Raw genomic sequence first — 13566 nt, 5'->3', positions numbered from 1 at the left:
CACGGTCTGACCAGAACTGCAAACTACTTAGAAAGTACTTAGTAATGTAATATCACTGCTTGGTTGGGGAAGAAAAGGGGACAGGAAGGGAAAGAAGAGGAGCTAATATAGGTTTTAAAATCTATGAGTTTTACATTTAATATTTAATCAATTATTGAAATAGTTACTCAGTTATTTCGAGCTGAGGCTCATTTCCTATGAACCTGCATTAATATTATGCACAACACTAAACATAGTGAAGCAAGATTTGGTTACCAGAAGTGCAACGAGATTTAATTTGTTCAGATAGCTTTTATCAGTCAACACACAAGTAGACTGTTTCCACTAATGAACCAATTTGTCACCGCACTGGTGCTAACGATCTTCTGCAGAACAAAATCCTGAACTCCGGGAACCCGCGAAGCCATCTTGCATCCAATAAGCGAGTTGTTTTGAAAGGAAAGCAAAGCATCGAAGCTTTCATAAAGTGTTAACAGTGGAGCAGATCTCTACACCATCAAAATATTCAGCCAAGGGCATTTTGAACAACAACAACTTGCATTTATATAGCGTCCCTCACGCAGGGTAGTGTCCCAGAGCACTTTAACTGTGCTTTGTAGAACAACAACTCTTTCTGAATATATAGTTCAATGCTGGAATGAAAATCCACAATCTCAAGTGCAGTTATTTATAAAAAGATGAAAAACAACATACTCTCTCCCTCTGTAATTTTTGATACTGTCGACCACACTATCCTCCTTAATCATCTTTCTTCCATCATCTACCTCAGACCCAGGGCTTCCACTTTGTTTCCTCTAACAATTTTTCCTGCCGCCCACACGCAGTCACCTGTGGAGTACCGCATTGCTCTACCCACAGCCCCCTACTCTTCCTTATCTAGATGTTCCCACTTGGTTAACATCATCCACAGACAGGGAGTTAACTTCCATATATGTGCGGATGACATCTGAATTATTTAGGAGGATGCAAACTGGTATCAAGATAAAATGTAAGACGTTAATAATATAATAATCCGTGCATTTGATACAGCGCCTTATCACATCTTCGAGACATCTCAAAGGGCTTCACAGAATATTTTGTAAAGTGAATTGACTGTATATTTTGTGGGCGAAATGTGGCAGCCAATTGCGCACAGCAGTGTCCCACGAACAGTCTTGGATTAAGTCACCAAACTTTTTTTAAAATATTTTTTTAAAAAAGGAATTATTACCCTCGGAAAAGCAATCCACCAATTGACTAATAAGTGATCCACCAATCGGGTTCCTAACTTACTGCTAGGTAACAGAGACTTGTGGAGTAAGGAAACTTGCCCAACATTTCACTCTGCCAGGAATCAAATCCTAGTGGAGGGAGGTATTAAGGGATATGGTGAAAGCACAAGATTTAAAGGATCTGCCAAGATCTAATAAACTGAAGGAATAGGCTCAAGGGATGGAATGAATGTGCTCCTCCTGCTCAATGTTTCTGTCGTAAGGAAGTTTACATTTTTGTCATTTTATAGTTTTAAGATCAGGCAATCCCCCGATCAGCAAATAAGTTAGTCATTTTGTATTGTTGCTGGAAGTTCTCTTTTCGAACAGCAAACAGAAACCAAAGCACACACGTACGCTCTCTCTTGAATTGGAATACGAAATATGAATTGCCCCCAAACCATCAGAATTTCCACCTTGATAGAATTTTGCTTTCAGCCAAATGAAGCGGGTCAGAAAAGCAAAATGCACGCTCCTTTCATTGGTCTCGCTGCACCAACAATGCCAAGAAGACAGATAGGTTCCCTTGCCCCTCTGAAAGCAAATGCTGACAGCTATTCAAATGTGATGCAAGGGATCATTCCCTTCAATGCCAACAATTCTGTAATTGCAAGACTGAGATAGGCAGCACAATGGGATAGTTGGGGTGATGTTTATGATTTCAATCTGTACTTAAAACTGGAGAACAAGTGTACCAGTCATTATGGCTGCATACCCGATCAATGCCATATTTCAAATATCCATATATTCTCTAATTCATTCAAATGTAATCCTCCTGTCCAGTGAAGATCCCTTTACAACACTTTTGCAATTCATGCCACTCTCCTAGTCACTCTTCAACCCACTCAGAATTGTTTATCTGCTTAATAGATTCTCCCTGCATGAAAGCACTTACGTTTTTCTAACAGTCTAGACTAGCACATTATTGTACATATTGAACCACATTTATTTCATACTACAGTTTATTTTTAATCCTCCAAAGAGCTCTTCCCCAAAATGTATAACAAAGTTGTGGGGAGGCGGTTAGAATCGTTCTACATCAGTCTGCACCATATTTAATGATAACTGCTTATCAACGAAGCTGATGGCTTTCCCCCCCCGCCCCCCTCAGAATATACATACAATTTACATTCAAAAGCAGTTTATATTACAGTGAGGTCTTGGGAATCTATAAAATCCCAACCTGACATAGTGAAGCCCTATAGCAAAATACTAGTTTACTCGCTAAAGGCGAATATTGAGCTTCTAGTGCACAGTAATTATATACATTTTTAAATAATTGCTCATTAATGAAGAAGGCATTGATATTTCTGTGCAATGTGCACAAGAAAAATTACTTCCATTTCCCCATCTAACAACTATTCATTGAACCATCTGGAATATAACCTTCAGAAATCAAAGCCATTCATTTATTGAAAATAAATCAAAGACACAGACATAAAGTACAGGCCATTAAAAGCAACCCATCATGGTATAAATGGAAGAACACAATCAAAGAATACTAGTAGGTTCAGGAATTCTAAAAATTGTATATACACAAAAAACTACTGTCATAGGCTGCAACCTGTTAATCTCCAGGTAAAAACTGGACACTTTTCAGAAAGGATTAGAATAAATAATATGATGATAAATCCTCTTTGTGAACATTGTCACGTACAAACTTCCATGAATGCAGCAAACATTCACACACACATTTCCTGCATATGTTACCAGCAACATCACACCCGACAGAGTTATTTAATAGTTATAAGTCTAGTCACGGGCTCAGTATTCAAATTATTCTCTTGTTGTTCATGACTATTCCAAATGCCTTCATTACCTTTTAATTACCATTCTCCTCCATGATAACTTTCAATCCAAATAAAGAATCTATTCTCACGCAGTCTCTCCTGCAAAATCTTAACCTTTGTCTTGGATCCATACTGGTACTAAAACAATGTAAAATAACTTACTTTCGAAGATGCTCGTGCTCTTTTAAGAACAGTTCTGTTCTTCTGTTGTTAACTCCCGACCCACTTTTGTACGACCTGAATTAGAAAATGCATAAAAAAATCATATTTCATATATAAGTCTGCAGCCATGTATCACAGGTTTGGCAATACACATTTGTCACAGCTCTTAATTCTTACACTTGGCACCATTCTGGTTTGCAACTTGGTCAATTGCCTCCAATATTGATTAGGTCTGAACGTTTTCCAAGTATCTGCCGGTATTGAAATACATTTAACAAATGAAGTAATCTGCAAATAGAAAAAAAAACTGCCAGAACTGATACTTCTGCTGGATCTTCTTGTTCTGCATCATCCGATATTGTGACTCTTGATACCACAAAAAAATGATACAAGTGATTTGAATTTCTTAGTTTTAAATAAAGAATAATAATACTTGCATTTGGTAAAGCGTCTCATGTGAGGAGGACGTCTCAATCGCTTCACCGTGAAGTGTAATTGCTATGTATTTTATGGGTGAACACATACACGATCTTGGTGGATCCCCAACTAATTAGTTTAGGGTACCAAATTATTATTTTTTTAAACTAAGATTACTGTCTCTGAAAGAGCAATACTGCATAAAATACAATCACTGAAACAAAGAAAATGTGATACAAATATTTAAAAAATGTAAGAAATGTAAGTATTATTTTAGCACAAAGGATGTTACTGTAGTTGCCAAGGATGATAGCTAAATGTACTGTGAACTTTGGTCAATTTAGAAATTATAAACATCAGAAAGGGAAAAAAAACTGAAGATCAAGCAGGTTTCCTCACTATCCTTTCTACCCCCACATCCATGCCATGACCCCGTACCATCAAGACACTGGTCCTCAAGTTCAAAGCCCTCTATGGCCTCACTACCCCCTATCTCTACGATCTCCTAGCCCCCTATCATCCTGCCCACTCCTTCCGCTCAGCGGGCTCCGGCCTGCTTCGTGTCATGCTTGAAAGGCCATGTACAAAACGTTAAAAGTACTTTCAGATGCTGATTGACCTTCTTTGGATTTACACTTTAGCTTTTAAAAATAAGATCATTATGAACATAATAATCTGACTTCAACTCACTTGATTTGACCAAGGTGCATTACCACTGGCTGAGCACCATATCTCATTAGTTAAGATGCACTGAGCCCTTGCTAACATCATCATTTGGTGACACATCCAATAAATAAAACCAAAACACAAGGAAATTGCTTTGTAAGGATTAAACACTGTAGTCACTTACTCAATATCTTTCCGGACTGAGCCCAACAAGTCTTCCCGTTCCCGGATTGCAATAAAGTTTGCTTTAGTTTTATTATACTCGTGTGTGTAATCCTGTGAAAGCAAAGGATGAAAGTTATGAATGTGAAAGACGAACGCCCATATTTAAAACTAAATCCACAATCAGTCAAGAGGATTTCACGATGCTAACATTCTCGTTCCCAAGCGAAAAGGACCATCCAGAAACTGCGTTCGTTCATGGTGGACCTGTCAATTTGAAGAATTTAATGTATAATGAATGAGTCAAGTGCACAAATTTATAATAGGCTGCTATAAGTTACTTTCAACCTTTTAAATAGATCACGAATGTATCGCCACACATTAAAATGTAAAATGTCTTTTCCTGGGAGGTTATTATTCAGCAGAATTCAGTCTCTCGCTTTCCTTTTGCTGAGGTTGCTATCTTTACAGTCAACCTACAAAAGAGGGCATTTATCATTCAATTAGTCGCTTTCACAGCCACGTCAAGTCTTCACATTACATCATTTATCTTAATTTACATCAGGGATGATGGAAATCTTCCTCAAATTCTTTCTGTACTTTCAGCTCTATCACTTAGCACACTTATTTAACCAAATTGAAATGACTGGCTCCTGTCATCCCTTTGTTTTAATTTGCACAGAGCCAATAAATTCAGATGCTAGATTGCATCTGTTCTTTCTTGGCAGCTTGCCTATAAACACAACACCTGTGACATAAAATAAAGCTACAATTATTGGGCATATAAAATATTTCAAGACTTATGGTATATATTATAGTCAATGGTACTAAACGTAAAAGCACTTAGGTCTATACCAGGGAACCACAGGATATATAACTGCTGTATCAGAACATTTAAAGGGGTAACATTTTATTTTGTCATTGATAATTTCCATCAACAGTCAATCTACCACGTAAAACAATAAAAGACATATTTCTCAGTAAGAAACTGTGGACCATTATTGAATAAACCAGTACAACCCTTCATTAGTGCTAAGGTCATAAACCACTGAATGATGGAAAGCATGCCAGCACCTGCCGGAAACACCGAGCACTCAAGACTTCCCAGTATATTAAAAATGATGGAGTGATTTCAATGCTGCAATCTTATATTGTGATTCAGCCAATATAATATTTTGTAGCCTAGCACATTTTTATGAAGGTGACATTATATGAAGTAATGAATTTGTATGAATGCTCTGCCTCAATCCCTCCACTTTGCCACCTCCATGCCCGTCTTCAAATCGCAACTGAAGACCTTCCTTTTAGACCATGCCAACGGTCAGCTCCCCACTCTTCCCAGCTCGGGTGTCAAGCTCCAACACTATTGAGCACTCCGAGACACCGCCCTCCATGAAGGGCACTGTATAAATGCAAGTTATTGTAATGAGATAACTTACTGCCACAAAATCATTGCCAAGTAACAGTGTTATCCGAGTAACTGAAAAGCATGTCAATTTACTTTTACGTTTTCTTTTTTAATCATTTAAGTTATATCCCACCACGTATTAAGATATAGATTACAGTGACAAGGTGGTTATTCGAATGGTTATTCAGTCAAAGGAAGCACAACCACAGATGAGATGCTGTGGTTACAGTATAGGGTATGCCAAGCACGTAGCTTGAACTAAGTTTAACCAACCTACTGAGAATTCACGTAGGGAGCTCATTCAGCTCTATATATGCTATGGAAAATTCCAATCTTTTCATACATCTCATTTGTAAGATCGAATACATCCAAGCAGATGGCTCCTGGAGGTGGAAAGTTGTCAACTCTGTATAAAATTCTTGTCACGTTTTGAAAACTACCTCTTCAGTCCAGAGCTGACCCTGATCACCCAGAGACTCACTTTTCTACCCACTGCTGCATTTCAATTGAAAGCATAATCTTCAGAATCGGAAAAGAAAAGATGTTTGTACCCCAGTTTCAGATTTGTAGTCGAAATAGACATTAATAAAATATGGAAGGCGAGTTAACTGGACCCTTTGTGGATGTGGCTGCACTGTGAACTAAAACCTCTCCTCTCAAGAGCTAGGTTTCCTTCTGAAATACTTTTAAACTACAGACAACAAAAGTTTAAACAAATCTCGAAGGTAACTCTGTTTCACTTCATATGCAGAACACTGTGAAACACCTTCAACGCAAACTGATCTCAAAGGTGACATTAAATTCATAAGTTTCCCTAAACTTTTAACTATTGCCAGAACAATAATAGCATGTTATTAAGGTAGCTACTGTGATTATATAGTATATACCAGCAGAACCACTTTCATGCAGAACATGTTGATTTAATCTTACAAAGTCTTTCATGTGTACTGTAATAGGTGTAATTTACCACCCGAATTCTTTGGCCATTATATTTTCACTACATGAGTAAGATGTAAAACAGGTTATGTAGAGTATGGGAGCAAAACTCAAGGCATAGATTTAAATTCTAAAAAACTAACACGTCAAGCAAGACGACAGATAAAAATTGAACGTGCATGCACACACACCCATGAAAACTAACAGAAATAGCTGATGCCACATTGGATGATAATCTTTGCATCTGCATTTAGTTGAACCTGTTAAAACCGAAAAACATCTCAAAAAGCAGTGCACAGGTAAACTGCTGTCAAGTGTAGCGACTACGTATCTGTGGGCGAACGCAGTAGGCAATTTGTGCCAACTGTCCTATGAACAGACATGTAATGAATCTGGAGAAACAGGCACCTCAGTTTAACAGTTTAAACTAAGATAAGCAAACACTTTGAACAATGATTCCATTTTGAGGTTCAGAAGATTTTTATTTTTTCTTCTGAAATTGTTGGGAACTGCATTAGTATGGGTCAAAACTTTCATTCTTTCAGCTATGTCAAACATTCAGCAAAAACTTTTAGCTGAACCCATTTTGGTACTCTCCCAAAACAGGATCAGTCCACATTCTCAAATGTTAAGGCAGCTATGTCTGTTTAAGAACAAATTCTATCCTGTCACAGTAAATAAAATAAAATTGTAATGCAATAAAGATTCACTTCACCTGTAATATGTCCCTGTGCCGTTGTAATGTGTGCATGAGTGCTGCATTCAAGGATGTTACTCCAGGTGTTGAAGTGTATTCTGCCATTTTGTCATTTACTCCTGTGAGCTGAAGGAAGGAAAGAGAATAAAATGTTAGAATATGTGCACAAAAAATAAGTTTATGAACTTTACTCCCCCATGAACCATGAGAAAATGCAAATGAGTTTAGAACCTCCAAATACATGAATGAAAAACAGAAAGTTCTGTTGTTTCAGATGACAATGGATCAAACATATTTGCAATAGGATTAGCACTGGTTTAGACACAGGGGGGTTTAATGCTGCTAGATTATATATAATTGACTGCAAGAGAGAAACCACTTAGGTTCATAGAATCCTTAGGCAAGTTTCCTTACTTCACACGCCTTTGTTTACCTAGTAGTAAGTTGGAACCCACTTGTTGGTCAATTGGCGGATCGCTTTCCAAGGGTAATAATTCCTCCAAAAGAAAATAATTTGGTTACTCAATCCACGACTGTTTGTGGGACACTGTTGAGCATAATAGGGTGTCTTGTTTCACCCACAAGATAGTCACTCCACTTTACAGTATATTCTTTGAAGCACTTTGAGACAAAGTGATAAGGCACAATATCAAATACAAGGATTATTATTATATTCTAACATTTAGGTAGGAGCCATTAATTCTCATTGTGTGTATGTTCGTGTGTGGAGATCCAGAGACAAATGAAAGAACAGGTCACTGGTCACCAAAGTGTAAAAGGAAGGTTAGTCACACCATCATTACAAGCAGTCCCACTAAACGATACTGTACTAGAGATTCAAGTTCACCTTAGCTAAAAGTTGCTCTATCTCCACGGCCATCGTCTCAAACATTCTGTCCTGGCTCGACCCATTAAGAAGAGGTGTTGTGTCCGAACTGCAGGATGGAAAAGACACAAACACTAGAACACCAATACAGGAAAGAGCGGATTAAAAAAGTAGGAAAATCCCGGTCTAAAAATTTCTAGACAACGTTTAGAAAAATAAATCTAGCCAAAGTTCACAGGAGCAGACATTTCTGGTGATCAAACTTGCTTGCACTTGATTTCCTTTTAAAGTGCAGGGACTGTTACCGTGAATTAGAATTTGGCACAACAACTTTCTGCTCATTTTTATTAACATTGCTGGGCCGATGAAACAGCAACAGAAAAAGCAAACCATTAAATGCGTGTGACTGGGGAATTATGCACTGGTAACAACCGACACAAGTACCACTTTTATCTGAAGTGCACTGCTAATGACTACTAACAGTAAAACCATATTCACAAGCTTCACAATGCACACTTCAATTTTAAATTCTTGAATTTCACATAATAATGGGGTAAAAATAGGCCGAACAATTCAGCTATCAAGTGTTGGAAAATGGACAGGGTACCAGTTGTATAATGTAATGGAATGTTTGATACAACCCAATGTTAGTTTTACATAATAATGTTGATAAGTAGTTAATGAGACTATTTTCTATTATCACAATAATAGGCAGGAAAGTGTACAGTTCTGCAGTGAAATCTATAACTAAAAAGTAAAATAATCGAATTCTTAATTATTACATTTCTTCTGAATACAATAGCCTCACCCAACTCACAACCTATAAATTCTAGAACATAATAATCAAAGTAGATTTTTAGATATGAAAAACTCTCATAAAACCCTCAAAGGCAAACATCAATCGGAACTCGGGAAGCAAAGTGGCGCTGCTTGAAAGTAAAACACCATTTCCATTTTTAGTTTTCTCATTTTAACGCCTTATGGACGTTCCAAGAGATGCATTTTATCAACACTAACAACAACTTGTATTTATATTCGGCTCTTCGCATGGGGTAGAGGTAGAGTCTCAGAGCCCTTGCTAAGCTACATAAATACATATTATGGAAAAGTAACAATGCTGCTGAATTTCAGGAATACTAGCCGATCTCCCAATGAGCTACTCGACCATAATTTTTTAAAAAAGTGTGAAATGATTTTGTGACCAGTGATCACACTGCTAACGAGTGATTAACCAGAGTGACCCCAGTCAAGTCGCGAAATAAAATATGAAATTTGGTAATTTAGTAAATTAAACTGTGAAGTGCAGGTGAAATGCATCACATTTCACTTAGACACAGCTCCATCTGACAGGAGATATTGCCCATATCAGAGGGCATGACCAGAGAAGAAAAAAGATGCATATTTCTTGAAAATCTGCTCAGATCAGGGCACTAATGTTTCAGTATCTGTTTGGCATAAAGGGTGCTACATAAATGCAAGTTGTTGCTGTTGTTGCAGTTGCCAAAACGCCAACTTTACAAAGGTTGAACTCTTGTTCTCCATCTGTCAATGAATGAATTTCAACAGTAATGAGCACTGTAAGCCCACACCACTTAGAAACATAACTATAACTTGCTTACAAGCAGTTAACTATAACTCACTTGTTGAAACTGAATTTTAACCACCAGAAAGACATTTTAGCAGCTGAGTAGGTTTATTCCCATACCCTTTTTGCTTTTTTTTCCCCTAAGTACTTTTATTACTACATTGATAGATTATAGTCAATTAATTTCCTAACTTTTTTACAAATATATTAGTAAAGATTATTGTGTAGTACCTATACCTGTCGCGTCGCCCATCTCTCGTACTGTTGCCGCTGTAGCTTGTGCAGAGTTTGCTGAAGGAAACCAGTTTCAAATCCAGTTCATTCTCTAGTTGCCGAGCCTGCTTCCGCAGGTCTGTTGATGGGAGAGAGACAAAATTTCAAAGTAAACTTAAAAAGAAGTACTATTATATGTTGGACACAATTTTTTCCATACTTTGCGATAGTTACTTCAGATAAGGTTGTGCAACTTCTTAAACTTTTGGAAGTTAAATAATTTTTAACCACTTTGTATTATTTGCTAGCAATAAAACAACAAGATTCCATTTATTGAGCGCCTTTCACGTCGGGAGGACGTCCCAAGGCGCTGGACAGTTGGGTCAGGACCCGAGCAGGGGGGAAATGGTGAGGGGAGGGAAGGGAGGGAGCGAGGAGGGGGTAGAGAGTCGAGAGGGGAGCTGAAGGCACGGTCAAAGAGAAAGGTCTTGAGACCGGCCTTGAAGGAGGAAAGGGAGGAGCGGCGAAGGCACTGGGGGATGGAGTTCCAGAGCCTGGGGGCTGAGAGGCTGAAGGCCCGGCCACCGATGGTAGGGCGGTTGGGGCGGGGGATGTGGAGCAGACCGGAGCCAGAGGAACGGAGGGTACGGGCAGGTAGGTAGGGGTATAGTAGGTCAGAGAGGTAGGAGGGAGCGAGGCCGTGAATGGCCTTGTAGGTGAGGATGAGGATCTTGAATTCGATCCTCTGGGGGATGGGGAGCCAGTGGAGGCGGGCGAGGGTGGGAGTGATGTGGTCGCGGTGTCTGGTGCGGGACAGTACACGAGCTGCAGAGTTCTGAATGACCGGCAGTGTGGAGGGAGGTGCCGGGAAGGCCGGCGAGGAGAGAGTTCCCATAGTCCGGCCTTGAGGTGATAAAGGCGTGGACCAGAGTTTCAGCCGCGTGAGGGGTGAGGTAGTGCCGTAGTCTGGCGATATTCCAGAGGTGATGGAAGGCGGTGCCAGTGGTGGTGCGGATATGAGGGAGAAAGGACAGCTCAGGGTCGAACAGAACACCGAGGTTCCTGCTTGGTTTTGAGAGGTGTAGAGAACAGCCTTGGATGCTGAAAACAACAGGTGTAAGACAGATACAATTGTAATAAAATTAATTATACAGCCATTGGGTATGCAGCCAATTATAAATCCAGCACTTTTACTGGCCATACCAGTTTTATCTGAGTGAAGAGTTTCAACAGCTGAAAGCCAAGGAACAGTCAGAATATATTTCGGATTCTCCTGAAGAGAAATTGTATTCACTGTCTGCCAATCTCCCCTGTTCAGAAGCTAACTGTTCTTACTGATAAACTCAAAGAAAAAATTGACAATGGTAGATTCTTAGTTTCTACTTTGCATTTACCCAGCGTTTTTAATACATATTTTTGTTTTGTTCTCATCTTTTACTTTTCACAGTATAGTCCCTGAGCAAAAGAACAGTAAAATGTGTCTCATCTCTGCTGATGCCATTCAATTCCACGCTAGGCAAGAGCTTAAGATTTGACCAAACAACTTTTTCTCCTTCCCTAAATAGAAGGATCACCACCCTGATGACAGATTGAAAACATGGGAACAACCAGGTCAATAGAAAGACATCCTGTTAGTGAAAGTTACACTATTGCATCGCTCTACAAAAAAATGACACATTACTTGATCAACTAAATCGCTATCGTTATTCACATTTTACAGCATAAGTTACTCTTATAATGAAAAGCTTAAAAAGGCCCAAAAGTCAACATGCACTTGAAGTTGTCAGAATCAAATGTTGAACAACGAATTACATTTGGACAGAGCCTTTCACGTCGGGAGGATGTCCCAAGGCGCTAAACTGCAACACTTCAGTTCAAATAAGCAACTCAATCATGGGAGGCTGTCACTTCAGAATGTCAGCCTTGACAACAACAACAAGATTGCATTTATAGAGCGCCTTTCATGTCGGGAGGACGTCCCAAGGCGCTGGACAGTTGGGTCGGGACTCGAGCAGGGGGGGAAATGGTGAGGGAAGGGAGGGAGCGAGTAGAGAGTCGAGAGGGGAGCTGAAGGCACGGTTGAAGGGAACAGCTGCTTCTCACAACAACAGAAACAAAAACTTATTGGAACAAACATCCCATGAACTCTATTTCTATGTATTGCATTGAAACAACACAGCAAAATCAGTGGAATTCCATACAACGATACATCACAAACACAGGGCATTTGGCTTAACTAGTCTGAGCCGTTCAGCATTCAGATGATGGATGATTTTTTCCTTTACAGCGAAGACACTGCAGGTAAAAAAAAAAAACGCATCACCATATATTTTAAGGGTTGATAGTTTCGACCTAGAAAATGGTCAAGAGCTGACTGGACTTGAAGGGGTTTGAAGGTTTCACCCCAAGCCGAGCGTCAACAGAATTGAGCTTCCCGGAAAGAGCGGTTTTTCAGGCGCATGCACATGTACAACGTGAGAACAGGCGGCAGCATTCCCCACGGTCACATGGCAACCACAGCAAAACATGACTGTGAAGTCCGTCCGGATCTACTGGTGAAGCGGGGCCAGCAGACAGGTCACAAGATCACGAGAGGTTCAGCTGAAGGCAGAGGCCCTTGAAGCCCATTAGGCCTCATTCTTCCAGCTGATTCTTCCCAAGCACATTGGGGGCCTTCCATCACAGCATCGAACTGTTCCTTACGATGACTCCCAGTCTCCTGGTTCCTTTTGTGCCCTTGGATCTGACAGGAAGGGTTTCTACCATTGGGTGCAACAAACCCTGATGGGGAGCCAATGGAACTCGGGGGAGGGGATTATATCAAATGCAGGTTAATTCTTCGTCATTTTTTCTCTCTCTCTCCCTCTCCGCGTTACCCCTCTCTTCCACCCACTTCAGCCCCCCCACCCACCCACTGCCCCCCCACCCACCTACGCACACTCAGCCCCCCCCACCCACGCACTGCCACCCCACGCACGCTCTGCCCCCAACCCACCCACACTCAGCCCCCCACCCACCCACGTGTACGCTCTGCCCCCCCACCCAACCGCACCCACGCACTGCCACCCCACGCACGCTCTGCCCCCCACCCACCTCCCCCCCCACCACGCTCAGCCCCCCCACCCACCCACGCTCAGCCCTCCCACCCACGCACACACACACACCCCCCACCACCACGCTCTGCCCCCACCCACGCTCCCCCCACCCACGCTCTCCCCCCCCCCCCACCCACGCTCCCCCCACCCACACACACACTCACTCCCACCCCTCCCCACACACTCCCCCCCCTCACACACTCCCCCCCTCCCCACACACACCTCCCCCCCCCACACCCTCCCCCACACACACACTCCTCCCCACCACACACTCCCTCCCCCACACACACACCCCCCCCCCACACCCCTCCCCCCACACACTCCCTCCCCCCACACACACACTCCCTCCCCCCACACAC

The 13566-nt window shown here is 41.0% G+C and overlaps 1 protein-coding gene across 2 annotated transcripts in view; it reads right to left on the bottom strand.

Moving 5' to 3' along the window:
- The window catches only part of gosr1 (golgi SNAP receptor complex member 1), a 52044-nt gene that overhangs the window by 38127 nt on the left and 351 nt on the right, over positions 1-13566 (bottom strand). The window contains exons 2-6 of one of the 2 annotated variants that reach the window (XM_007900756.2): positions 10131-10251; positions 8336-8423; positions 7507-7614; positions 4470-4561; positions 3203-3277 (exon numbers count right to left, since the gene is read on the bottom strand). In XM_007900756.2, the coding sequence (XP_007898947.1) occupies positions 3203-3277; positions 4470-4561; positions 7507-7614; positions 8336-8423; positions 10131-10251 (484 nt within the window). The remainder of the gene's footprint in view (positions 1-3202; positions 3278-4469; positions 4562-7506; positions 7615-8335; positions 8424-10130; positions 10252-13566) is intronic. The other variant, XM_007900757.2, reaches the window with a different exon arrangement.

This window comes from Callorhinchus milii, unplaced genomic scaffold, assembly GCF_018977255.1.
Source record: "Callorhinchus milii isolate IMCB2004 unplaced genomic scaffold, IMCB_Cmil_1.0 Scaffold10, whole genome shotgun sequence".
NCBI lineage: Eukaryota > Metazoa > Chordata > Chondrichthyes > Chimaeriformes > Callorhinchidae > Callorhinchus > Callorhinchus milii.
Note: the sequence above shows the minus strand (reverse complement) of the source record. Positions and strands in the feature narration are given on the sequence as shown.